Consider the following 26,604-nt stretch of genomic DNA (forward strand, 5'->3'; position numbering starts at 1 on the left):
AATCAATCAAAATGAGGATGATAATATTAGCCACCTTTTCCAGTTATCAGGAGTCAGGAGAATTGAACAACTGTGGAGGTGCCTTGTACACAGTAGTTACTCATACTTTCTCCTCCTTGCTTTCCTCTAGGAACCTGACTTCCCCAATCCACAGGAGTGCTTAGTGAAAGAAATACACAGAGGCATGCCACAGTGGCCAGAAGTCCCGAGTGGCCCACCCTCTTCTGACCATATTCTTCTCCCCAGTAAGAACCTGCCTGGGAGTGAGAGTGCTTGGAAGGTTTCTCTCTCCCACCTGACTGGCACACTCTTTGGAAATGGGAGAACTGTATTTGTCTTGAGCAAACAAATCCTTCTCCCCCAGCAGCAGCCCACTTAGGAGGGGCTGGTTCAGGGAAGCCAAGCCAAGGCCGGAGCAGTGGGGCGGGGGTCTGGCTGGGTCGGGTTGGGGTTACAGTGTCTGCCCCTGTGCTGCCCGGCAGGCAAGGCCCTTGGGGAACGCCCATCAGGCAGGACCAGTCCTGTGCTCTGCAGGCCCCAGCCATCAGCCGCTACTCATTTTTGGAGCCACCTTAAATTATGAGCATGCTAATCAATCCCAGCACCCAGGCCAGGCCCCACGCAGCAAAGAATCTCTTCTGCATTCAAAACTCTCCAAAAGAGGCCCCATACCTCCACTCAGCCCTCATTCCAGGGGCCACATTCCTCTCCCCACCCCCCTGCCCACCCCCAGAAATCCTTTCCCGGACCTGTCCTGAACTCCTGCTGCAACTCAGAAGCCCCTTTCTCTCCTTCTTGAAAACGATCCCAAGAATCTCTGGTTTGTCTCAAAATCACCTTCTCAGAACCTTTATGTTTCTTTCCCAGATTCAAATATTAGGCCAATATGGAGATAAAGAAACCGAGTCTTCAAAAACGGCAAGGTCGGGGGTGCGGGGAGGCTATGAGTCTGGCTTTTTCCTTCCCTCACCACCCTCCTCTCCTGCCTACCCCAGGAGTTCCTTCCAAATGGGCTTTTTAAAGAAGCCACTACCCCCACCTCCTCCTTTTCTTTTTCCAGAAATCTAACTTTTGAAATACATTTTAAAAATATTTGCCTGTGTAGGAGAAATACATTTATTTGGACAGGAAGGATAAAATTTTTTAAACGTCTCAGTTACCAGTTTTTCCATGAAGGCTTCCAGCCCACGGAGGTCTCTCCCTTCTATAAATACTTCAGCACAACTTGGCTTTATTATATACTCTCCCGTTTTATAATGAAATAAAAAACATATTAAAATATGTAATGCTAAAACACACACACCTTTGTGGCTCGTGGTGGCAGACTGAGATGGTGGAAGGAACATAGGCTCAAGAGGCCTGGGATTGACACTGGTTCCAACTATTACCAACTATGTGACTTCAGGGAAGTTACTCACCTTCTCTGGCCTTCAGTTTCTTCATTTGAAACAGGAATAACGACATACCCATCTCACAGAGTTGTCATTAAGAGTGCATCTTTGATAGTAGATATAAGAATGCAGCAAGGAGTCTGGCACGTAGTAGCAGACCTGCCATTTCCACATAGGAGGATTTGGGGGAAGGCAGGGCTGGGACTTTGTCTTGAAGCTGCACACGCAAAGTACTCACCCTGGCTTTGCCAGCTGGTATGTTTATCAGGGGGGTTGAGGAGCTGCACAGATGAGGGCAAGTTCACCTCATTATGTCATGACAGATGTCCAGTAAATTTCAAACCTCTTGTTGTCTCCTTGACCCTGTTAGTCAGCAGCCAAGCCAGGACCACAGCCCCAGTCTTCTGACTCCCAGACCAGTGCTCTAATTTGTATGCACCATATTGTCCCTTCATAACTTAGCCTCTCCTCTTTCTACACAAATTCCAGGAACTACCACAGAGCCCACATGGCAGATGGGAAAACTGAGGGGAGAGAAGGTCAACTCCTTTCACTGCTCAGGAGCTAGGGCTAGAGGGGAAAACAGACACCCCAGCCAGTGCTGTCCCACATTCTGGGAAATTCCTAAGGGAGAGGACAAGATTTTGCCACAGAAAGATGGATCCTAGTCTGATGGGGAAGCAGGACACAAGAGGCCTCCCTGGAAGAAGCAAACATGGGCACAGTGTGAAGGGAGAGACAGGACCAGGCAAGGCAGCGAAAAGGGAGGGTATCCCATGGAGGAGAAAGACTGACCTCAAAGTTCACAGGGATAGGGTGGGGGCAGGGTTGAGATCCTGGGGGTGCAAAGCCCCAGGACCCAGGACAATCAACCAGACCCTTAGTGGTGTTCCCCATATGCCCTTCCATCTCAAAGTAGCAGAAACTCATGACCCAACTCCACCTAGTCAGGGAGACACCACTCCACCTCACCTCCACCCTGGCCCACTGCGGGCAGTGGTAAAAGGATGTCAAGGGGGTTCCCCAGCCCATTTGGGCCCTGAAGGGGCACCCCTGTCCAGGCCCCAGCCCTCAGTGAGGAGAGGGGCTGTGGAGGGGGTTCCCTTTGTGGTTCCCTTCCTTATCCTGAAGATGGAGAAATACCTGGCTTGGGTCCTCCCACCACTCCCCAGGTTTAGGAGCAATTAAAGGGCAAAAAAAAAAAAAAAAAAAATGGAGGCACAAAGACAGGGCCTTCCAGGGGCTGTCGCAAGGATCATGGCCTTCTACGGACAAAACCCGGATGAGAGTACTTGCTCTGAATTACATAAGGACGAGGAGGGGCCCCGCTGGGAGCTTTTAAAAGTGCCTCCACATTTGCTCTTCCCTAGTTGCCATGGAAGGCCATCAGGGCCAACATGAAAAAGTGGCCAAAGTCACCAGGCTGGAAGTGACAGAGCTGGAATTAATGTCAAGATTTCTCCTAAATCCAAGCCAGGCTCTTTATTAAAAACAAACAGAAATCCTCTGTAACTTATTTTTTTAATTAGAAAATCAAACAGACTCGTTGTAAACAAATGCAAAACGTTACAGGACTGCGTGATTTACGAAGTGAGAGGCCGGTAATCCACTCCCAGAGGAGTCGAGTTTGATAATCCTCTGCTGTCTGCTTCCAAATTTCTCTCCACGTCGCCAGAGATCAGGTCTGGCCCAGCGGGCCCTCCCAGAGGGTCTGGGACCGGAACGCTAGGCCGAAAGAAACAGGGCCGGGCCCCGCTGCAGCGCTGCGGCCTCGGCAGTGCCCCACGTCGCGTTCCCGGGGGCGGCCGCGCTGCCCAGCGCCGGGCCGGGGTGGGCCGGGTGGGGCCCGGGGAAGCCGCTACCTCACGAGGCGGACCCGAGGGAGTACAGCGCGGGGTCCAGCCGGGATTCCGTTGCATCACCCGGCTGCGCGGAGCCGCGGCCGTGTAAACACCGCTGCAAACCATTGGCTACCGGGCCGCCCTTCCAACCAATAGCACGAGCGTATGCAAATCAGCCATGGGGCTTTTGCTTCCTTTGGATCTGATGTATGCAAACAGATCTCTTTGCCAGGGTGGGGAGACCCTGGGCTGAGGAAGAAGCGTGTCTCGAATTCCGTAGGGGGGCTGGTTTGCGACTTTCCATCCCAAATCTGGTCCAGCCACTCCTATGGAGAATAGAGTGTAATTAAGGGCAAGCGCCCTTAATTCTTGAGCTATCTTTCCAGTTAGACCCTGCTTCTTGGAGATTCAGTGAACCTAAGAAATGATGCAAAAATTAAGTCAACTTGGAAACGAAGAGAAGGAAGAAATAAGAAATACAGAGATACAGAAAGCTGGATCGTACTTTGGCGAACATCTAGGCCAACCCTCTCGCTGGGGACACAGCAAAGAACAAAACAGACACAGCTCCTGTCTCCGCCCCTACTTACAGCCCAGTGGGGGAGACTGCTGTTAAACCATCTTGCAAATAAGTACTAAGCGATGTAAAGAGAAAACGAGTTGCAGGGTGCCAATGCGATATTTAATGTGGAGCTGTAATTTACAAGTGGGGTGGTGGATAAGGGAAGTAATTTTTCTCCTTCCTCAGGAAGTAAGTTTTCAACTGAGGAATATTGATGAGGTGCAGAGTGGGGGGAAGGGCCAAGTGTTCCAGGGAGAGGCAGTATGTGGGAAAGCCCAGGGGTGGGAAAAAGCATCGTGGAGGGCCGTGTGCCTGACACTGCTGAGCACTTTCCTTGCTTTGTTTCTTCTTCCTTTGTTCAACAGCCCTCTCAGGTGGGTACGATTTAGTACTGAGAGAATTGAGGCTCCAAGAGGCTAAATAACATGCCTAATGTCATACAGCTGGGAAATGTAAAGGGTGGATTTGCATCCTGGCTGATGTGGCCTCAAGTCTATGCACTGAACCACTAGTTATTGCCTCCCGGATTAGAGTCTGAAGTTCAGAGAGGTGAAGTGATTTGCCTCGAATCTCATGGCTGCAACAGAGATAGGACCTCCAGAGAGGTCTGCAGCTTTTTCACTGTGTTGTGAAGGAAGGTGGGGCTCAAGAATGAGGAGCAGGACAGGGAGGGAGGGGAGGGAGGATGGGGAGACAAAGGGTCCTCCCTGCCCAGACCTTGGCCTAGAACTTGGGGTTTACTGAAGTGAAAATAGGTAGAAGTTGTTTTTAATTTTATTTATTTTTGGCTGCACTGGGTCTCCGTTGCGGTGCGCAGGCTTCTCACTGCGGTGGCTTCTCTTGTTGCGGTGCGCGGGCTTCAGTAGTTGTGGCATATGAGCTCAGTAGTTGTGGCTCACAGGCTCAGTAGTTGTGGCCCACGGGCTTAGTTGCTCCGTGGCATGTGGGATCTTCCCGGACCAGGGCTCAAACCCGTGTCCCCTGCATTGGCAGGCGGATTCTTAACCACTGCGCCACCAGAGAAGCCCAGAAATAGGTAGAAGTTTTTAAGCGTCTTCCTCTGGGGGTCTGCTGCTAGCCAGCAGACGGCTGCCCTGGAGACTCTAAGGGGACTGGCCCGCCAGATCAGCCCAGATTAGCCGAATCTTGTGTGCTATTCAGGTTGCCAAGCGACACTGCTCCTCCTCCGGCTCTCACCAGATGATCCAGCTCTGGTTACCAGTGACAACTCCCAGGGGAGGGCCTGGAGAGACAGGGAGGCAGGCAGGAGAACACGGGAGGCCAAGCCCTTTCGTATACTGGTTTACCTGGCAGTGGGGGGTGGGTATCCTTTAGCTCTCTGGCGAACTTTGGGCCTGTCTCCCCATGCCATGGGCTCAGAAATCCAGGACGCGCAGGCGCACAGGAGGGTAGCAGAGCATGCGCAGCGCCTTGGCACAGGTGGGGCCTTCCAGGGAGAGCTGCTGTAGGAGCTTGGGGAGGGGGTCCTGTCCCCACACCTGAGCACCAAGAAGAGCAGCCGTGTGTGTGTGTGTGTGTGTCTGTGTGTGTGTGTGTGTGTCTATATCTGATCATTGAGCAGGGAATCTCATCAAGCAGGAGAAGCAACTCACCAGCCTTCCATTGCTCCTTTGTAAAATTTCCCACCCTTCTCCAGTTGGCGGGTTCCTACCTGTCACAGGGTTCTGGAGTCACGGAGTAAAGAGGTCCTAACTCCCTGGGAGTGCCCGTTCCACTGAAGGATTTGGGGGAGAATAATTAGGCGATTTAACTGTTAGGTAATTTAAATCATTTCTATACTTTTAGGGAGGGTTTTTTTTTTTTTTTTCTTTTTGAGGGGTAGGAATCTTAAAGACTAAGAATTGGAATAGCCATCCTCATAATTCTTACCGTACATCACCCTACACTGGGAGAACACCCTCCCACACCCTGGGTGGTCTTTGAAAGTCTGCCCAGGGTGCTCTCAGGAGCAGGAGTGTATGTGCCTTGCCTCTGGAGGGCTGTGTCCTTTCCAGTGGGCATCAGAGTGTGTGGGCACCTGCTTGGGTCCAGGGGTCATGAGCGTGGTGACAGAGCGGGCTGTGACATAGAGGCATGGGGGTGGGAGTGGAGTGTAGCCCTGGAATAATGGAGCCTGCAGCCTCCGGCCTCCCCCTTCCCACCCCCAATTTCTCTGGCTCCTCCTGCTCTCCTCTTGGGGCCCTGAGCAGAGGACGCCGAGGAGCAGAGATCCCAGCCTTCCCTGGTGCTGGCTGCAGAGATTCCAAAACACTTTCTCTGGGCGAGGCTCTGGCTCCCAGCACCCAGGGTGGCCGCAGTGGGCGCATTGTAGCTGTGAGCTGCCTCAGCCACTCGGGCTTGAGAGTGGGACGATCCCTCAGACGCTCGCACCATAAATGTCCAGACACAGAGTCACAGAGGACAGGCAGGGCCTCCTTCCAGAGAGGGCTGGGTAACCTGAGCTGCCGGCAGGCCCTCAGGTCACTTCAGGAGAGGTCAGCTGATGTGCCTGAAGACCATTCATCATGCCCCCAGCCCGGCCCGGCCCTGCCACGGCTATTTCCAGCCTCAGGGTGCGGAGCAGCTTATGTAACAGGCTGGCAGCCAGGGGCTGAGCTGGGGGCACTTGTGGCAAGGGATGGGGCTGCTCCCATCTCCCACGGTCAGGCCAGCCCCTCAGAGCCCCTGTTCCACGTGTGGACGTGTGCGGCGGGAGCTCACAGGCCTGGGTGGAATCGCTGGGGACAGCCTGGGGGCCCCCAGCACACTTTCACTTCCTCCCTCCCAACCTGGCCCAGAAGATGACCAGTCTCCTTCCTCCCATGGACCTGAGGCCACCAAGCAGCCTCTCCTTCACCCCTGAGCCCTGCATGGCCTCTGCTCTCTCTCACCCTCCCCTGAGGCTCAGAGGAAGAGCCAGGTGTGTTTGCTGCTGGCCCCTCTAACAAATGCCTCTACCCATCCCCGAAGCCCCTTTCCTGACTCCGGTGGGGACTGGGAAGTATCCCTTGGAGGTTAAGCAGGCTTCAGATACACGTGTTCACATCACGACTTTGGGCAGGCTTTGTCAGCTTGCTGAGCCTCAGTTTCCTGTATGGGAAATGAAAAATCATATCTCTTTTTCCATGTGCTTGTGATCACGAGGGCTTAGGAACCCATTCTGTCAAGAGGCAGATTATTCAGGTTTGAATCCCACCCAATCTGTGTGGCCTTGGGCAGTTTATTTAAGCTCTCCATGCCTCCGTTTCCTTGTGTAGAACGCAGACAGTGACACAACCCATCTCCCTGAATTGTAAGGGTCCCATGAGTTTCTACACATAAAGCACTTAGTGCCTGGCACAGGGCAGCCCCATCTAAGTGTTGGCTATAATTAGACAATGTTTGGAGATCACTTTCCTCAGCCTTGGCTCCTAATAAGCTCTTGGTGAAAGGTAGTTATTTTTAACTTCTTTCTCCTTCACTATTTTAATCCCCTTCATAAACCCACCTTCACTTAGCCTTGCAAGTGCCCTCTAATCTCTCCTCTTTTGTTGCTAATCTGCTGCCACTACCAATAAAGGCATGTGTAAATTATATTCCCAGGTGTTTACATTCAGAAAACATTTCACACACATTCCTGTTTGGGCTTCACAGCAAACCCAGGAGCCAGCCATGCAACTCCTGTCATTGCCCTCATTTTGCAGAGCTCAGGATAGGGTGTGATCTGTCCAGAAGACTCAGCTGCTAAGGGGTGTGTCCAGGACAGCAGTCAGGGTATTCCGACCTTGGGCACCGGAGCACACCCGATGAGGCGGCCAGCCCATGCCAGCACCCTGCTGCCAGGGCAGATTAGCACAGGGGTCTCTCCTGCTTCCGGTCCCGGGCTGACTGAGCGCCCACAGAGGGGGAGGAGAGAGGCCTGTGGGCTTTATAAATACCAGCCCTGGGAGACCCCAAAATGCTGTGTGGTGGTGCCCTCTACTGGACAGAAGTGGCTTCTACTGGGCTGCTGCCTCTTTGAAGGAAGAAAGGCAAGTGGTAGATTTATTCATATTCGCACAAAAATCTGTCCAGGGCCTATGTGCCAGGCAGTCTCCTAGGAGCCACAGAGGTGGAGAAAAAACTCAAAAAGTCCCTACCTTCCAGGGAGATACATTTGGTGGGGAGATACAGATAAAAACATACGCAAACTTATAAGCTTTTGTACAGCAAAGGAAACCATAAACAAAACAAAAAGACAACCTACAGAATGGGAGAAAATATTTGCAAATGATGCAACCAACAAGGGGTTAAGTTCCAAAAAATACAAACAGTTCATACAACTCAATAACAAAAAAGCAAACAACCCAATCGAAAAATGGGCAGAAGACCTAAATAGACATTTCTCCAAAGAAGACATACAGATGGCCAACAGGCATATGAAAAGATGCTCAACATCACTAATTATTAGAGAAATGCTAATCAAAATTACAATGATGTACCACCTCACACCAGTCAGAATGGCCATCATTAAAAAGTCTACAAATAACAAATGCTGGAGAGGGTGTGGAGAAAAGGGAACCCTCCTACACTGTTGGTGGGAATGTAAGTTGGTGCAGCCACTATGGAGAATAGTATGGAGGTTTCTCAAAAAACTAAAAAGAGAGTTGCCATATGATCCAGCAATCCCACTCCTGGGCATATATCCAGACAAAACTATAATTCAAAAAGATACATGTACTCCTATGTTCATAGCAGCACTATTCACAATAGCCAAGACATGGAAACAACCTAAATGTCCATTGACAGATGAATGGATAAAGAAGATGTGGTACATATATACAATGCAATACTATTCAGCCATAAAAAAGAATGAAATAATGCCATCTGCAGTAACATGGATGGACCCAGAGATTATCATACTAAGTGAAGTAAGTTAGAAACAGAAAGACAAATACCATATGATATCACTTATATGTGGAATCTAAATATGACACAAATGAACTTATCTGCAAAACAGACTCACAGACATAGAGAACAGACTTGTGGTTGGCCAGGTGGGGATGGGGGTGTGGGGGAGGGATGGAGTGGGAGTTTGGAATTAGCAGATGCAAACTATTATATATAGAATGGATACACAACAAGATCCTACTATATAGCACAGGAAATGATATTCAATATTCTGTGATAAACCATAATGGAAAAGAATATGAAAAAGAATGTATATGTATAACTGAATTACTTTGCTGTACAGCAGAAATTAACAAAACACTGTAAATCAACTACACTTAAATAAAATAAATTTAAAACACATACGTAGGACTTCCCTGTCAGTCCAGTGGTTGACTCCACTTCCACTGCAGGGGGCACGGGTTCCATCCCTGGTGGAGGAAATAGGATCCCGCATGCCCCGAGGCGCGACCAAAAAAAATATGTAACATAATGCCATGTAATGAGAAGTGCTATGAAGAAAAACAGAGCAGGTCTAGAGAATGACTGGAGGCTGCTAATGGTGAAGGAACAGTCAAAGAGACTTCCCTGAGGAGGCAACAAAGTAGCAGGGACCCCAGGGAAGTGAGGGGAGGCAGAGACCTTTTCTGGAGAAAAAGCTAAGGAGGCCGAGGATGAGTTGGAGGGCCCCAGAAGGGGAATTTCTGGGTGGGCTGGAGGAATAATGAGACAGACCCACGTGGCCAAGAATGGTGTCAGGGTGGGGCAAGCTCGGAGATGGAGATTTCTCCCTTTCTTACCGTTATAGCACATGGAGAAGGGACAACATCATAAGTGCTCTGAGAATCAGGCGGCTGGAGAAGAGCACTGTGCAAACCACAGGCGGCACGATAACACCGGCTAACAGGTTCTGAGCTGGCTATGCCCAGGGCTTTACCGCAAGCCTGTGAGGTGGGTACTCCTGACATTATCACCATTTTGCTGAGGAGGAAACTGAGGCTGAGAAAAGTAAATGTTATGTGGTTTGCCCAAGGACGGAAATATAAAGTCATAGAGCAAGGACTTGAATCCGGGTTTGTCTGACTTCCAGAAGCCAGGCTTTTACGATGATTTGTGCCCTTGGAAAAATAAAAGACAGGACGTAAAACAGCATGCAGAGTATGGCCACATATGTGATCTATATGTTTGTTATATAATTATATTTGTATTATGTAATAAACATATTTAATGCAAATGTGACCATACATATTACATGTATATTATTTTTTTAAGAAAAGACTGAAAAGCAATGCATCAAAATGTGGTGATCCCAAGGGATGAATTAAGCCTCTCCTTCCAGAAGGCGAGAGAGAACGCCCTTAGCTTTAACAACGACCATACCTCATCCTCAGATGCTCCCTTTCAGTTTACGAAGTGTCTTCTTTCACTGTCCCGCATTTGGACTTCACGACTGCTATTTCACCGGGAAGGAAGCCAAGGCTCAGGGAGACCGCGACTCTGCCGCAGACAGCCTGTAACAGAGTTGGAACCAGGACCGACATATACATAGTCGAAGTCCTGCAAGGGTCAGGTCAAGGAAAGGACAGAGAAGGCCGAGAAGTCAAGGAAGGTCCGATAATAAGTGGCCCAGGGGGCAATGAAAGGACGCGGCGACGGAGGTGAAGCAATTCCCGGGTCTGCCCAGCAGAGGGCGACACCGCCCCAAGCTCTGCAAACTACCCGGGCCACTCCCCCCCCCCCCCCCCCCGCAGGGACAGCCCCTCCCCGAGACCCAGGGAGCCGGGCGGAGCGCAGGGGCCGCTTTCCCCGGATTCTGAAGGGTCTGCGGGCCGTGGGGCAAGGGATGAAGGGCGGGCCCGCAGGAGAGGCTTCCGGGCGCGGGGCGGGGGTGGTGGGACGGGACGGTGTGGGCGTCCGCAGTGGGGTCAAGGGTGCTGGGGCACCGCGCGCCGCTGTGGAGCGAGAAGGTCGCGGCGTGGGCGGGGGGAGGGGGTGCGGCGTGTCTGTGGGACTTCCTGAGGCGGCAAGACTTGCTTCTCCGGGGAGGCGGTTACTCGCTCAGGCTTTGCCACCTGCTTCCCTCCCAGCGAAACGAAACCCGGAGTCCCCTTCTCCACCCCCAACCCAGCTAATGGCGGCTGCACCCCTTGGCTGGGACCTGCCTCCGCAACTCAGCCCTCAGCCGCTCGGCCTCAGGGTGGGCGAAGGTGGGTGCTGCCCAGCTGACTCTAGTTTGTGCACCGAAGTGGCGCTCCCACCCCCACCCCATTTCAACCAAGCCCAGAACTTGAAGGTCAATCCTGAAGCCCCTCGGCAGCTCATGGGGCTGCTCCCCCCAGCACCACCACCAGTCTGATCTCCCCCTGCTGACCCTAATTGCTGGTCTAGACATGAACCCCGGCTCAGCCCCAGACTCCTCTCCCCTTCCCCCACCACCACCATTGGCTACACCCAGTCAGCCAGCAGGTCCTGGATACCTGTGTCGTGTCCCTATGCCCCACTCCAACCAAGGCAGGGACACAGATGTGTCCAGTGGGCTCTCCTTGCTCCCCAAGAGCTCCCAGTTTGGGGGGGAGGGGGCGGAGGCAGGGGAGTGGCCACCGCACATCCCAAAACTTACACCGTGAAGCAGAAAGTGTTTCTGTGCCAGTGGGAGGCTCAGGTCCTCAGCTCCCGCGGGATGACACGGATGACAGGACCTCAGGGGGGGCCTGAGTTAAGTCAGTATTTGGAGTGCCAAGATTCTAGGTGGGAGGGAGCTCAGAGGCCTCTGGAATCATCTTCATTCAACATCCAGTCAATAAACCCTTATTGAGGGTCTGGGGTGTTTTTAAAAATCCTGATGCTCCAGCCCCGACCCAGAACTCCCGAATCAGAATCTTATGGGGGGGGGGGGGTCTTCCCTGGTAGCACAGTGGTTAAGAATCTGCCTGCCAATGCAGGGGACTCGGGTTCGATCCCTGGTCGGGGAAGATCCCACATGCCGCGGAGCAACGAAGCCCATGGGCCATAACTACTGAGCCTGTGCTCTAGAGCCCGTGAGCCACAGCTACTTAAGCCCCTGCGCCTAGAGCCCGTGCTCCGCAGCAAGAGAAGCCACTGCAATGAGAAGGCCACGCACCACAGCGAAGAGTAGCCCCCGCTCTCCGCAACTAGAGAAAGCCCCCGTGCAGCAACGAAGGTCCAATGCAGCCAAAAAAAAAAAAGAAAAAAGAATCTTATGGGGAGGGGTAAGGTCCTATCTTTGGTTAAATGTCCCCCAGGAGATTTGTTGCTGTAGTTGGTAACCACTGGTCTTGCATTCACTTAACCAGAGACCATGTTCCTCAGAACTAGTGGGGCTTGATCTGGGCCTTCAATCAGGGTGAAATTTGGAGAAAGCTGAAAGTGGGACCTGGGTGGCCAGTCACTCTGGTGGGGGAAGGGAGTTGCTGAATGGACTGGCCAGCTGTGTGTGTTGGAGGGGGCCCTGTTAGTGACTCTTTAGGGAAGCAGTGGGGAAAGAGGGACAGTGTCTGCATAATTTTTACTTTTTGCATAGATTTATGTGTTCTCTACTGAAAGGCTAAACTCCAGTAACAGAAAATTCGCTGCCATTTAGGAGGTGTCCCTTATAGCAGCAATTCTTTGTGTTGCAGTTTAGCAGCTGTGCTTCCTCCCCTCTCCCCCCTCCCACCCCAGTCCCAGAGCCTCCAGACCATGCGGAGTTCCCTGCAGAGAAGGCAAGCTGGTTGAAATCATTGGAGTTGGATGACTTAAAAGTTCTGAATTCATTGTTCACTCCCTTCAGGCATACCTGCCTTCAGTGTTTTTTGAATGCCCACTCATTACCAGGCCCAGGAATGGTGTCCGAGAGCTTCAAATGGGTTGTGCGGTTCCGAAGAGGCCCCGCCTTGTAAGGGCGTGGGAGCATGGCTGGAGAGGTTGGCTCGAAGGCGGAGAGCTACCTTCACAGCATGTTGGCTGAGGGGAGAACCCTACTTCTGCCCCACCCTGTTTCCCGAGCTCAGGGCTGAGAGGTGCAGTGTTCTGAGGTCACCACCAGGGGTCAGGCGCACCTGCTCTGTTCTCCAGCGTCTGTCTCGTCTCTTGGCTATCTTATTCTCTGAGGAATCTTCCTTGATCCCTTGCCCTTTCTCTCTCACTTCTCTCGGCCTATCACTCCCTCCTTTAGGTCATCCCATCCAGCCATCAGTGCAGGACCAGGGAGGCTCCCAACTCGACAGCCTGACGTTTCTCCTGACACTTGGAGAGTCCCACAGCCCTTCTCACTTCCCCAGCTTCATGAGTGACGGACTGGTGAGCAGAAAGTGTCTTCTACTGTCTCACCTTTTCCCCTCCTGCTGCCGTTCAGCTCACGTTCTCTGGTTTTGTTTCCAGGCAAAACAGGAGTGTTTATAGGTTCCCTCCTTCTAACAGGTTTTCTTATGTGTGTCCACAAAGCACTTCTCTAAACCCAAGTTCTTCTGTGACCCCCCCAGAACCCAGTGCCAAGAGCCCCTCCCCACCTTACTCCAGGACAGCACCCACATCCAGGAGTCTTGATCCCTGTGGACCTGATCTCCTCCTCCTTTTGCTGTCTGGTACACCTCAGACCCTGCTCCCTCAGGTCCCACCTTTCATTTACCCTCCGTGCTCCCACCTTGCTCCCCACGAATGAGTCTTACACCTTTGGAGGTTCAATTCCTCGAAATGGTTCCTTACCACCTTGACCCTGTCCTCACACTCCTTCCTCCAGGAAGACTTCCCTCTCCCCAGTCTAGGCTCTAGAGACAGACAGATCTGAGAGAATGCTGGCTCAAGCAGGTACCAGCTGTGCTACCTTATCCTCTCTAATCCTCAGTTTCTTCATCTGTAGAATGGGTTATCAGATATGCTGTGAGGCCTAAGTGAGGTGATGGATGTGGACGTGCTTAGCACAGTGCTGGTACCTAGGTGATGCTCTGGGAGCCAGTCTCCTGTCCTTTCCTTCAGGACAGCTGCCACCCCCACTGTCCCCCAACTCCAGCCTGCTGTCAGGAACCTGCCCTTGTCTCTGTGCACTGGCTGCTTCCGCTCCCCCCACCACCCCTGGGCAGAGCTCTGGCCTGGGCAGAGGGGGACAAACCAGGGGACTCAGGGCCATGCAGCCACCATGCTGAGGGGATGGGGCAGATGCAGGGCTCTGTGGGGACCTCATATCTGAACTCCATCTGCAGGGCTGTGTCCTCAGTCTACCATGCATGAGACCTGGGGTGGCATCCACTCTCCTCCTTCCTGGAATTATTAGGGGCCCCTTATGGCCTGGGGAGGGGGAAGGGCTCCCACAGAGTCCCCTGAGGCTTTGAGAGGACCAGAAGGCTGGTGGGAGGGGAAGGAGGGGAGGAAGGGCAGGGGGAATACCGACCACACAATATTCCGAGTCCCTGCTCCCTTCCCATCCACCCCCACCCCTCCACCAAACACGATCCCTGGGTTAATTTTTAGCATCACAGCTCTCACATTAGTCACTCCCTGTCACCCACCTACACGGCAGGAGGCTGCTGTGCTGGTGCCGTCATTCCGTCAGCTGAGAGGTGGGATCCAGCCCCACCCTGGGCACCCCCTCACTCTCCTCGGGGTGCACACGGCCAGCCAGGAGCCCCCCTTCAGCCTGGGTAAGCGGTGCTGACATCACTGCCAACACTAGCTGCTTGGTGGGGGAGGGGAGGAACAGGCTGGTAAGAGAGGGGCTGGGAATCTATTCTGGGAGGGGAAAGCCAGGGAGGCCCTGGCAGCCCCCCAACCCCAGGAAGGTGCTAGGCTATGCCCAGGCAGCTGGTCTCCTGGCAGCTGGGGGCTCTGGGAACAAAGGTGCGAGAGGGCCCCTCCCCTAGACCTGGGCCCCTGGGAGCTGCTGTTTGTCATCACTGCAGAGCAGCTGTTCAAACAGGGAGCTTGGGGAAGCTCCATTTTCTTAATCAAATGTCCTCCCTCCCCAGGACCAAGGAGGGCAGGGCAGCCAGGTGCAGGTGCCCTGGCTGGAGCCGACACCCAGCCCCGAAGGGATTTGGTGAGAAGGGCCCACAGATGCCAGCTACAGATGGAGCAGGGCAGGGGCCTCCCCACCCCACCCTCCAGGGCTGAGAGGTGGGTAGCCCCTGTGCAGGGCTGGCCCCAAGGAGGCAATCCCGTATATTGAGCACCTGCCATGTGCTAGGCTGTGTTAGTCCCTGGAGATACAGTGTAACACAGCTGAGTTTCCTGCCTTAGAAAGGCAAAAGGCAGATACAAAAGAAGTCAGTAAAATTACCAATTGGGAGTGTTATAAGGAAAGAAAAATAGAGGGCTCAAGATAAATAATGGGGACAGGGAACTTCTTCTGATCAGATCAGAAACATCTCTTTAAGGAGGTGATGTTTAAGATGAGATCTGAGGATGGAGGAATGAGTCTTGCAAAGAAGACTATTCCAGGCAGAGGGAACAGTATGGGCAAAGGCCAGAAGCAGGAAAGAGCTTGGCATATTTGAGAATAGGACTAGAAAGAATAGTGTGGCTTAAATATGATGAGTGACATAGAAGGAGAAACGATTTGAGCTTGAAGAGAACGGCAGGGCCCAGATCCTGGAGAGCCTCGTGCAGGGCATCCCAGTATAGTCGCAGAGGTTGTGCACTGCACAGAGGCTCGCAGTTGCCAAATTGTTGGGCCCATGTGGCTGCCGTCAACCCACAGGAAGGGATGCGTTTTTGTAATTTGTCTGCTCAGAGGGACAACACATCATGGCTAGGCCATGATAAAGAGTTTGGATTTTATTTTTTTTATTCCAGGGGAAGCCATAATGGGTTTTAAGCCGAGGAGGGTTGTGACCCAATTTCCTTTTTGGAAAGATCACCTTAACTGCTGTGTGAAGGGATGGTCCAGGGGTGAGAGAGGAAGCAGGGAGCCATTCAGGAGGCAAGTACAGTGGTGCAGGAGGGAGAGTATAGGAGGTAGCCTGCCTGGTGCCACTTAGACCTCTCAAAACCACCCCTTGTAGGCTGATTACTGCCAGGGAGGAGCACTGGCTCAAGAGGCTCAAAACTCAGGCCCAACTCTGCCACTTACTTTCTGTGTGACCCTGGACAGGTCACTTGCCCCGGGTCACCTCAAAGAAGGTGGTGACCACCTCTTGCAGATGCTTTGAGCACACACTGTATTTATCGAGGCTCTATTATGTGCTAGCATTGGGCAAGAAATAAAGCAGTGAGTAAGACAGGAGAGGTCCCTGAGTCCTGCTGTATGGAGTGTACATCCTAATGGGGAAGGGAGCCAGGCAAAAACCAAAACCCATCCGGGTCAAGACAGTTTCAGATGGGGATGAGTAGTATGATGGAAATAAAACAAGGCTCTATCAAAGCAGAGGGTGCGACAGTATTTTAGACCAGATGGGACAGCGTTGGGGAGGCCAAGCTGAGTACCAAAGGAGCCAGCTATGGACAGAGCAAGTGCAGAGACCCTAAGGGCAGGGCATCTGAAGTGTACCGTGGGCAAAGTGGCCAGAGCAGGGAGCGAGAGGGGAGGCAAGAAAATGAGGCAGGCAGGAGTCAGATATCCCCGCATAAGAGTTGGAATCTTATTCTAGGAGTGATGGGAAGCCTTTGAGTTCTAGAGCAATGAGTGACCAGTGATTGGGCCTGTCACAGGTTGGGTGGGTGATGGCTAACGTCTCCTAAGCGGGAGACCCCAGACCCCTGGGAGAAAGGGTGCCAAGCAGTTGTTTACACAAGGATAGTTAACAACTATAGAGGATCCTTGACCCCACCAGTTGTGGTATTTGGGGAGGGAAGTTCTAGATACATTAAACACGAGGCCCAAGTTCTGAAGGGGTGTGGGGCCTCTAGTTCAGGCCCATACATGTAAGTTAAACTCACACAGTCTGTTTCCCTGGCTGCAGGCTCCGAGCAAATAAGATGCAAAATATAGTGTGTGTGTGTGTGTGTGTGTGTGTGTGTGTGTGTGCTCGCGCGCGCGCTGGGGGGCGGGGTGGTGGAGTCAGAGCTTGCCTGGGCCCAATCCTCCCCTTCAGGCAGTCACCACACTGACACAGATGCAAAAAACCGTCGATTTTATACAGTCTGTGGTTCAGAAGCAACAATATGCAAAACGGTGGAACAGTCTGTGCTGCCTCCATCCCCCCCAGACATGCCCATTCCTGTCCCCCAAGGGGCAGAGGACCCAGGACCCCTGCCGGGCAAGACCCCACTTAGTTACAGGCTCCTGGGAGGGGCCAAGCCCTTAGGGGTCAAGGCTGGGAGGGAGGGGGACCAGCGCTGGTTAACTGGAACTATGTCTGTGGGGGGATGGGGAAACGACTGGGCATAGGCCATCTCTCCCCAAGGCCAAGGGTGGGGAGCAAGTAAAGCTGAGGAGAGGGCTTCGTGGGACAGGGTCCTCTCACCCGGAGAAGGGGTTTTCTTGGACACCCCACAAGGCACTACTGACCCAGATGTAGGATGGCACGCCCCATCTTTGGCCCCCGAACCTCTCCCAACCCCGAGCTCGCCTAGTTCTCCCGTGCCCACCTCCCACTGTGGTTTTAGGGAGGAGTAAAGGGGCCTGGGGCTCGGGTTCATTCACCACTCTGCACAAGCCAGGAACCAGGCAGGCCAGCTGGGGCTGGCGAGGACCTTCTCCCGCCGCCTTGGGCTCCCAGAGTCTCCGCGGCCGGGCGCCCGCCCCCGCCCCCTTTTTGCACTGGCTGGAAAGAATAAATAAATAAATACCTTCCCCCGCCCGCCCCCGCCCCTACAGCTGGCTCTCCTCCTCCTCCAGGGAGCGGTTGAGTCCGGGGATGAACTTGAGCAGCCGCCGGCGGAAGCTGCGGTACTTGGTTTTGCGCAGGCCGGGGCCGCACAGGGCCTGCTCGCGGGCCTCAGTCCAGAGAGCGCTCGGCGCGCCCACGCCGCCGCCGCCCCCGGGGCCCGCGCACCGCACGCTGGCGCTGCGGCTCAGCACCGCCCGGGGCCCCGGGGCCGAAGCGTCGGCGGGGCCCGGGCCGGGAGCGCGCGCGGGGGGCGGGGGCGGCGGGGGCTCAGGCGGTTCGGCGCCCCCGAAGAAGCACGTGTGGTAGACGGCGTCGTCCGCGTCGCCCCCGGCCCGCCGCGCGCCGCCGCGGGAGCTCCCGGGGGCGGACAGCAGAGGCCCGAAGGGCAGTGAGCCCGGGAGCAGGCCCGCACCGTACAGGCTGGAGCGCACGGACTCCAGCGTGTCATAGATGCTCGGGTCCTTCACCACGAGGCCTGCCGGGGCAGAAGACACGAGGGAGGGCCGTCAGAGGGCACGGGTAGGAGACCTCAGCTCCTTCCTGTTGACCATCTGTGTGGCCCTTGGGCAAGTCACAACCTTGAACCTCACTTCTCTTGTCTGTAAAACAGGAATTATACACTCAGATCCTTATGAGGATCACTTATGACACAAGAGCCACGGAAGGGGTCTGAAACAAACTCTTGGAGCCTTCCTGTTCCCACCTGTAAAATGGAGATGGTACTATCTTGTACTTTCCTTCAGGGGACAATTGTGAGAATAAACTAAAAATGTGTGCGCATCAGCCTGGGGCAGCATTGTACCCAAAGTAGTAGCTCAACAAACCCTTCTTCACTTTGGAGGGGGAAGTAACCCACTAGTTCTGAGGGGGAAGCAGGAATGGGGGTATCGGTAGGGGCGCAAGTGGCCCTTCACACCCCTAATCTACTCACCGTGCACCAGTCGCTGCTCCTGCACCATTAGGGACCTGTATTCTCCCCACTTCTCATACAGGGTTTGCTGTAAGAGACACCCCCCGCCTCACTGTCAGGAGCTAGCAAGAAACTAGCAGGAGGTGGGTACAGACTGAGGGATCAGGGAGTACACAGAAGAAACCTTAAGGTTAAAAGGAGGTTCAGGACCCCTGGTGGTGCAGTGGTTAAGAATCCGCCTGCCAATGTAGGTGACGAGGATTCCAGCCCTGGTCCGGGAAGATCCCACATGCCGCCGAGCAGCTAAGCCCGAGAGCCACAACTACTGAGCCTGCGCTCTAGAGCCTGCGAGCCACAACTACTGAGCCCGCGTGCCACAACTACTGAAGCCTGCACACCTAGAGCCCGTGCCCCGCAACAAGAGAAGCCAACGCGATGAGAAGCTCGCGCACGGCAATGAAGAGTAGCCCCCGCTTGCCACAATTGGAGAAAGCCCTCGCACAGAAACGAAGACCCAACATAGCCAAAAATAAATAAATAAATAAATACATACATAAAACAGTTTGGATTTTAAATAAATAAATAAATAAATTAAATAAAAGGAGGTTCAAGCAGATAGGGGTCAAGTTTAGGGGTCAAGAAGACCCCTAAAAAAGAGTGGGGCCGGTAGGGGCAGGGGCTTGGGAAGAGGAGGGTGGCGACTGGACGTTATCTGGGCTGCTTTACCTTCAGGTACTGCAGACGAGCCTCCAGTTCCGCCTTCCGAATTGATGTTCCATACAGAGTTTCCAGCCTGAGGAGGTTGGGGAATCAAAGGCTGAGTGGGCCCACAGGGTGGGGAAACACTGAGAGAAGCTGAGCTCAGGAATCCCTCAGGGACCGCGGCACTTGGACGTACCTGAGAACGTTGCCAGACGCCTTAATGATGTCAACAATTTCCCGATGCCGGATGCCTTCCACGTTCAGGCCGTTGACACTAGCGATGGTGTCCCCTGCCAGGCAGAGAGAGGATCAGAATCTGCTCCACGGGGCATGTGGAAGAATTCCAGCCACCTTCGCCAGAAAGGGTAGGGGTAATAACCCCACAAAATTCTCCTGAACTCCCTACCCCCAGTCATGGTTCTGGGGAGATCTTGTCCAGGCCCGGCACCCCAGCATAGGGGCCAAGGCCCTCAGACACCCACATCCTCACCTCACTCTCAGGAAGCTCTGTCCTCAAAGGCTGAGCCCTCCTGGCAAGCCTGGGCTGCCCCCAGAGCTGGTTATTTTGGTCCAGCCCACAGGCTGTCATGAGACCCAGCCGAGACAGGAAGGGGGCAGGGTGAGTAGCACCAAGCTGGGAACTAACACTGGCCCCAGGCATAAGAGGCCTCAGCTTCTGATACCCTGGGCCACTGCAGAGCCCCCTGACCTCAGGCAGAGCAAGGCACCATCTCCGAGGGCCCATTTCCCATCTGGAAAAGGGGGTGTGGACCCCTGCTGTGGCTACCATGGGGATTAGGAGGGAGGGTGGATGTGAAACTACTTTGCAAAGTTGCAATATACCACTTAGCTACCAGGGGCTGCTGGTAAATAGGCAGGGAGGTAAGGGCTTAGGGAAGGAAATGGTGACAGGACTGGGTGGGGGTCAGTTTGTGCAGTCGCAGGCTGTGCCTTCCTGGGACTTGGGACTCTAGATTTGGCCAATCCGAAGGGTCTCCTACCGGTGGCACCATTTTCTTGTTAGAGGAAATATCACAGGTACCCCAGTTTTGGGCCAGGTTGGGAGCAAGATAGGCCCTGATCCTCAATATCAAGCAGATCTAATGGAGTTGTTCCACCCCAACTCCTGCCCATGCTGGATTGCCAGATTGCCAGGGGGAGGAAAAACAGCAGCAGCAACACCTGCCATTTACCAGGCCCTGGCTCTGTGCCCAGGGAATTCCCTCGCCACACTGACGTGAGGACATGTTATTGCCCCCAATTTGCAGATGGGACTGCTCAGCATCACACAGTAAATGGCAAATTTGCCTAAGTCCAATCCATTCTTCTTTCTGGTCTTCTCAAAATAGGAGGAGGAAGGGAAATTGTTTTCAGAAGAGATTTCTTACCCCCTCTGCTTGGGAGTAAGGTCATACCCCTTTTCCCAGAGCCCTGTGTCCTGGGTTCATGCCCCACCTGGTGTGAGCCCAGCCAGCTGGGCCGGGCTGGACTCGTGAACCCGGCAGACAAAGGTCACCATCTCCACGCGCTGCTCCTCCCGGTGGTGAAGGCCATAAGTCTGTAATAAACAAGGGGACCCTCAGCCCAGGGGTGGGGCGAGATCCATCCATCCCTCTGACCAGCCTCCCAAGCCCTCCCTCCCTCTGCACTCAGCTTCTCCCACCTGGATCTCAAAGCCGAAGGTCTGGTTCTCCTCCTTCTCCAAAGTCAGCACTTTCCTGCAGGAGACACAGGGGCCATCCCATCAAGACTGTCAGGACTAAAAGGAGCTTGGCAGCCCCATAGCATGGCCCTCCGCTAATCCTGGGAGTCTGCTCTGGAACATCCACGCAGGGCTCTGCCTCCAGCGACAAGTCACACTCATCACAGGTTGTCAGAATGTCCTTTTCCCATTCGCAGCTGGAATCAGCTTCACTGAGCCACACAGCATCAATCCAGCCCCTGGTGGGGGAGGCACTGGAACGGCTGACCCCCAGAGCCGGTGGACTAGCTGAGTTTTTCAGCCACACGCCCAGCTTTCTAGGGAGCCCCAGAATACTGACTAGCTGAGGCCCCAAATTCGGCCACAGCCTGGAGCACCGTCCGCTCCAGGGCCCTGGGGAGAGGGCTGGCCCCACCCCCAGAGGCCAGTCACGAGGCTGAGCCCAGACCACAGCTGCTCCTCCCAGCTGCGGTGAGGCCAGCCCACCAGATGTGAGGGCTGGGGGGAGGGGAGCCTCGAGGCCGCCCCTTCCCGCACTGCAGGCCTGCCCACTGGACACAATGGTCTGGAGTAGCTCCAGATTCTCGTCTGCTGGGGGAGCCCAGAGTTTCCTCTGCCCACCCCCACACCCCCTTCCTTCCCGCCCAGCCAGAGGCAGAGTTAAAGCAGCCTGCAAAGGCCCCTTTCAAGCCTCACGGCCTCAGAAAGGCCCTGGAGACCCAGGCCTCTCAGTGCCCAAGCTGACCCACATACCCCCCAAATGCTGAGCGGCAACACCCAGCCCCAGCCTGAGCTCCTCCCTACTTTGAACGCAGGCCTTTCCCCCTCTACGTGTATTGGGGCGGGGAGCAGGGTGACTTCTGTGTCTACTCCAGTGCTCTCTGGTTTTCTGGAAGGGTTGGCAAACTTTTTCTGCAAAGGGTCAGACAGTAAATATTTTAGCCTTTCTTTTCGAGACCTAAATTATTTGACAGCCTCCGTCCTATATTGTTCTTTGTTTTTATTTGTACGACCCTTTGGAAATATAAAAACAGCTCTTAGCTCCAGGCCAGTCTGGCCGGCGGGCCACAGTCTGCTGATCCATTTTGGAAGAAGCCAGGCCCAAATCAGGATGGGACATGGGCAGAGTGGGGCCTGAGTCAGCACCTACTTCTGCCCTCACCTCAGACCCTTCCTAAGAGGCCACCACAGGATGGGACCAGCAGAGGACTGAGATTTTGGATGCATGGGGCAGACAGACTGGAGCAGCTGGACATAGCTTGGCCATGGTTTGGGCCCTCGGAGTTTGCTGGGCTGGGAGGGCTCAGGGTAGCCCCGAAGACTTCTCCTGCTTCCCTCCTCCCAGATCCAGCTCTCTCCGGGGAGGGGTAACTGGCAGGGACTGGGGGTGGGTTGAGGAGCACCTGATGACTCAGAAGTCCCTATCTCCTTCCTCTGCCACCCCCTTCACACAGCCCACACCTCCACCTGCCCCTCATTCCTAGCAAGGGTGCTGTGCTGAAAGGGTGGGAGAATGACTCCCCCCTGGCTGGGCTGAGATGCTGTGTCGTGCTGCCCCCAACCCAGCGCCTCACCCTTCTGGACCAGGGCAGGGGCTGGGGTAATGGTGACTCACCGCTGCTGTTCAGGACTCTGGCTGAGATTCTTCCAGCGCAGTCCTGAGCCCTGGGTGGGAAGGAGAGTCAGGAAGGAGCAGGTGAGAGGGAGCTGTCCTGGAGCAGATGGTGAGAGCCCTCCTTTGGGGGTTTCTCACCTGGGCTCCGGCCCTAGACCCAGCACCCCACTCCCTGTTGCCTGTGTGTCCGGCCCCAGCTCCACACCTACTCTGGTGCCGGGGTAGCTATCTGCAGAGTGCCACCATCAGCACCATTCCACAGCTTTCTCCCTAAGCTCTATCCCCACAGCTGGGTGGACTGTGGGGACACAACAGTCGCCTGGGTCCCAGATGCATGAACCTCTAAGCCCTGTGCTGGTTCCCAACCCGGATGGTAAGGGGTTTCATTACTCTAGATAGAACAGTCTCCACCCCCAGGGTGCACGTCTGCGGCGGCTCAGGCCCCCTAGACCCCACAAGCTGAAGCAGGGGCTCCTCCCAGATGTTATTCAGGGAAGGGCAGGGGGCCCCTGGGCTTGCCTATCAAAACACTCCAGAGGCCCCTGGGCCGGTCAGGTCTCTCCTAATTTCTCATTCACACCGAGTGGCTCGGGGGAGCCGGGGTCAGAGACCCAGGTCTGGAGGGCTGGACTATCAGCCTGAGCATGGAAAGGCAGGTGACAGAGGGGCCCAGCCTCCTCCCTCAAAGTAGACTGTTTCAGGGACCAACTATGGATTCCAGCTGCAGGTGGCCAACTGTGCCCAGCTCCACCTGGGTCTCTCAACGTTGCCATATATTTTGTTGCTTTCTGGGACAAAAACAAAAAAACAAACAAAAAAACAAAACCTTGGATCTCAAGCTTGTTCTTAAGTCTCACTATACTTAAGGAGAGACATTGGGAGTTCTTTTTTTTTTTTTTTTTTTTTGGCATGGCGGATGACAGAGCTGAGGGTCCCTACCTCTTTTGGGTCCTTGAGAAACTAAAGCAGTCTCTCTCCCTCCCTAAATTATTGATCCTTGGAAGAAGCCCAGTCCCAGACCAGCCCTCGTCCTGTGTGCCCCAAACATCCCAGGGCCTTCCTGGTCGGTGCCCTTGTTAACCCTCCCCCCAGGCTGCCCCAAGGCCAGGAAGAGAAGGAAGCTCTCCTTCTCCAGAACCAAAGATTGGCCTCAGGGGTGGGGACAGTTCCCAAATGGGCCAGGGAGGAAGGACTGGGCCGCATAGAGAGACCCCTTTGTCTTTCCACCCGATTTTCATAAAATGCAAATTCTCAACAAGCTGTTCATTGTGTTGGGGGGAGCCAGGGGCCAGGGGGAGAGGAGGGGGGCTGAGCTGGGAAAGGCCACCAGCCCCCTCTCCTTAACCTGGGTCTTGAGTTCCCCTTTCTGAGCGCTCGGGTCCCCCTCAGGCCAGAGGAAGAGCCCTGCGCAGGGGGAGACTCAAAGGGCGGGCGCGGCCCGCATCCTTCCTGCCCCGCGGGCGCCCTGCGACCCCTCCCACCGCGTCCGGTCGCGGCTGACTTCCAGGGAGCGGTGGCCTCGAGCCCCGCACCTCAGACGCAGGGCAAGGCGGCAGGCCCCGAGTCCAGGAATCCGGGCGTCCCCTCGGAAGGGTCGGCGGCGCCGCACGTACTTCCCCCGCTAGAAGGCACGCGGCGCGTCCGCCGCCCTCCTCCCCACCCGGAACCCGCGGACTCTCAACTTGACTGGGCGAGCGGCGGGACCCCAGCCCAGGGCCTCCCCGCTCCCACGGGAGAAGCCCGGGCGAGGCGTCCTGGGGACCTCGAGACGCCTGGACACGGGGAGGCGGGGCTCGGGGGTGGCCGAAGACCAGCTGGGGCGAGGGGAAGGGAACCTGGGGAGGCGGCAGGAAGGAGAGCAGCGAGACGGGGCGGGGGCGCATGGGGAGTGGAGAGCCGCCAGGTCGGGGGCGGCGTGGAGCCGGGGTCGCGGGTAGGGGGGATTGCTCCTTCTGAGCAGAGGGTCGAGGGGACCCAGCAGGATCTGAACGTGTCCGTGGGGGATCAGCGGGCTGGGGAGGAATGGGGGGACTCGGGGACCCCAGGAGAATGGTGGGGGTTCGGCAAGCGCGAATGGGGGCTGCTGCGGGTTGCGCGGGTCCTGAGGAAGGGACCCCGGAGGGTACCGAGAGCCGAGGGGGGGCCGCGGGAGTTGGGGGGGATACGCACCTTTCGGCGGGGCAGGGTACCTCCGGACACGGCGAGCGCGCGATACAGCTCGGCCGGGTGATAGTCCTCCAGCGCCGCGTACAGCTCGTCCCCGGGGGTCCCAGGGCTGGCTACTGCGGCAGGGGGGCCCGAGGCCGGGGTCGGGGTCGGAGGGGCGGGAGCAGCTTCCGAGTCGGGGGCCGGGGCAGCGGGGTCTGGGGCGGCCGCCGCCTCCTCTTTCTGCTGCAGCTTCCTGAGTCGGCGGAGGGTCATGGCTCCGGCGCTCCTCGGAGGCGGCGCTCGCTCCGCGCGGCAGGCCAGGCGGCGGCTCGGGGATGCCAGCCGGGAGGGTGGTGTGTCGCCTCCCTTTATAGGCTCGGGGAGCGGGGCGAGCGGGGAGCGGCCTCGCGGGGCCTCGCCCCCCGCACGGCCGGCTCCGCCCCCCTGGGGGCCACCCCCCCCCCCCGCTGTCCCGGAGCCCCGCCCACAACTCCCGAGGCATGCCAGGCTGGGGAAACTCTTGGCGACCGGAGCGCTCAATAGGGGAAAAAGCTAGCCGCGGAGGGGAGGGGGGTCCAGGGCATCCCGGGGCGGAGCATGGGTCTCCGTGATACCTGAGGGACGGGGAGCCTGTGAAGGGGCTTGTGCGCGAGATTTGAAAATTTAGGGATGGATATCTCTGGAGATTCAAGGAGTCTGGCCGTGGAGCGACCGTAAGGAGTCCTTAGGAGGAGGTTTGGAGGCTGCCCAGAGTAAGATTCTAGGAGACCCAGGAGGCTGCAGGAGACTTTAGGCACGGAGAGGGAGGCAGGGGGAGGGGTGAGGTCCCTGATGGGAGGGAAGAGATGGCCCTGAACTAACTGTGCAGAAGCTGCTAGGGAGTGAAAGGGTCCAGGGTTTCCCCCTTACACAGCTGTCCCAGAAGAGTTCAAAGAGGCTGCCTCTCCTTCCCATGACATGAGGAAAGGGAAGAGGGGGAAACCCAAAAAGTAGTAGACTTAATTCTGGCCTGTCCCCTCAGAAGATCAGGAGTTGTTCCTCCTGGATAAACCTTTCCTCACCTGCTGCTGTTGGAGCTCAGGTATCCTTTTCCCAGCCGATAGACCCTTCCTGTGGGGTTGACTCATGGCAGGGGGTGTGACCGCGCTGAGTGGCTGCTCAGGGTTGGGGGATGGTGCTCAGCCATTATCTGACCTTTTTTGGGGACCATCTTCCCCCCACCCCCAGCTGTGTTGCCGGTGGGGTGGCTGCCAGGCCAGGGGAGAGGTGGGAATGGCCCAGCTGAAGTCTCTGTCGTCAGTGGTACCCGAATAAGAAGTGAGAGGAGGAAGTGGAAGGCCAGGTCTGGCATCTGAAGAGTGGCCAGCCACCACAGGGCGTCAGCATCACAAGCTGGGGGCCCCACATCCCTACGTCTGCCACTGAACAGAAGCCAGGAATGTCCACATTGTCCCCTCCTCCAGTGTTCCCAAATCTGTTGCCTTTATAGCTGACATTTATTGTGCTGTGCACACTGTTCTGTGTATTCTTTTACATCTTTTACATCCATGAATGAATTCATTTGGTCTTCATAACAACTCTATGAAATAGATACCATTATCATCCCTTACAGAGGAGAAAAATGAGGCCCAGAGAGGTTAAGTAACTAGCTTTAGGTCACTCAGTGGCAGAGCTGATTTGAACCTAGGCAGCCTGGTTGCAGAGCTTGCAATCTAACCACTATGTGATGCTGTCTTCCGCTGTTCTTCATTCACCCTATGTTGAAGCCCTGCTCCGGGCCAGGTTACAAAGGCTCTTGGTCAGGTAGGGAGTGATACATGCACCGGTGCTGTGTTAGATGCATGGCCTGCGGAGTACAGAGGGGCTAGTGGCCCATCAGCCTGCGGAGGCCAGGAAAGGCTTTCTGTCTCCTGTCTCTCTCAGTCCATGGGTCTGTCTCCGTCTTCTAGCTTCCTAGTCTCCTTGACTCTGTCTGTCTCTTCCCCACCCCCAGGCCCCTGGGGCCCCAGCCCCTACAGGAGGTGTGGGGGGGGGGTGCTTCTCCACCCCGCAGTGATTACACA

At 55.3% G+C, this 26,604-nt stretch overlaps 1 protein-coding gene and 1 long non-coding RNA gene across 4 annotated transcripts; both read right to left on the reverse strand.

Moving 5' to 3' along the window:
- Positions 1-2,858: 2,858 nt before the first annotated feature.
- LOC309640486 lies at positions 2,859-11,576 on the reverse strand. Its single transcript, XR_014252265.1, has 2 exons — positions 10,083-11,576; positions 2,859-3,649 (listed from the first exon to the last, which is right to left on the reverse strand). It is a non-coding gene; the product is annotated as an uncharacterized lncRNA (long non-coding RNA).
- Positions 11,577-16,748: 5,172 nt separating this feature from the next.
- TAMALIN (trafficking regulator and scaffold protein tamalin) lies at positions 16,749-24,905 on the reverse strand. 3 transcript variants are annotated; one of them, XM_082419210.1, is made up of 9 exons: positions 24,563-24,635; positions 22,394-22,443; positions 21,583-21,690; positions 20,740-20,794; positions 20,532-20,634; positions 19,273-19,366; positions 19,101-19,167; positions 18,396-18,462; positions 16,749-17,939 (listed from the first exon to the last, which is right to left on the reverse strand). In XM_082419210.1, the coding sequence occupies exons 5-9, from the start codon at positions 20,593-20,595 to the stop codon at positions 17,446-17,448; spliced, it is 786 nt and encodes a 261-aa protein (XP_082275336.1). In that variant the 5' UTR covers positions 20,596-20,634; positions 20,740-20,794; positions 21,583-21,690; positions 22,394-22,443; positions 24,563-24,635; the 3' UTR covers positions 16,749-17,445. The 3 variants fall into 3 exon arrangements, with proteins under 3 accessions (XP_082275336.1, XP_082275335.1, XP_082275337.1); XM_082419209.1 differs by lacking the exon at positions 21,583-21,690 and having other exon boundaries at positions 24,563-24,905; XM_082419211.1 differs by lacking the exons at positions 20,740-20,794; positions 21,583-21,690 and having other exon boundaries at positions 24,563-24,647.
- Between the last annotated feature and the right edge of the window lie 1,699 nt (positions 24,906-26,604).

Source organism: Balaenoptera physalus, assembly GCF_965194825.1.
Source record: "Balaenoptera physalus genome assembly, chromosome: 13".
NCBI lineage: Eukaryota > Metazoa > Chordata > Mammalia > Artiodactyla > Balaenopteridae > Balaenoptera > Balaenoptera physalus.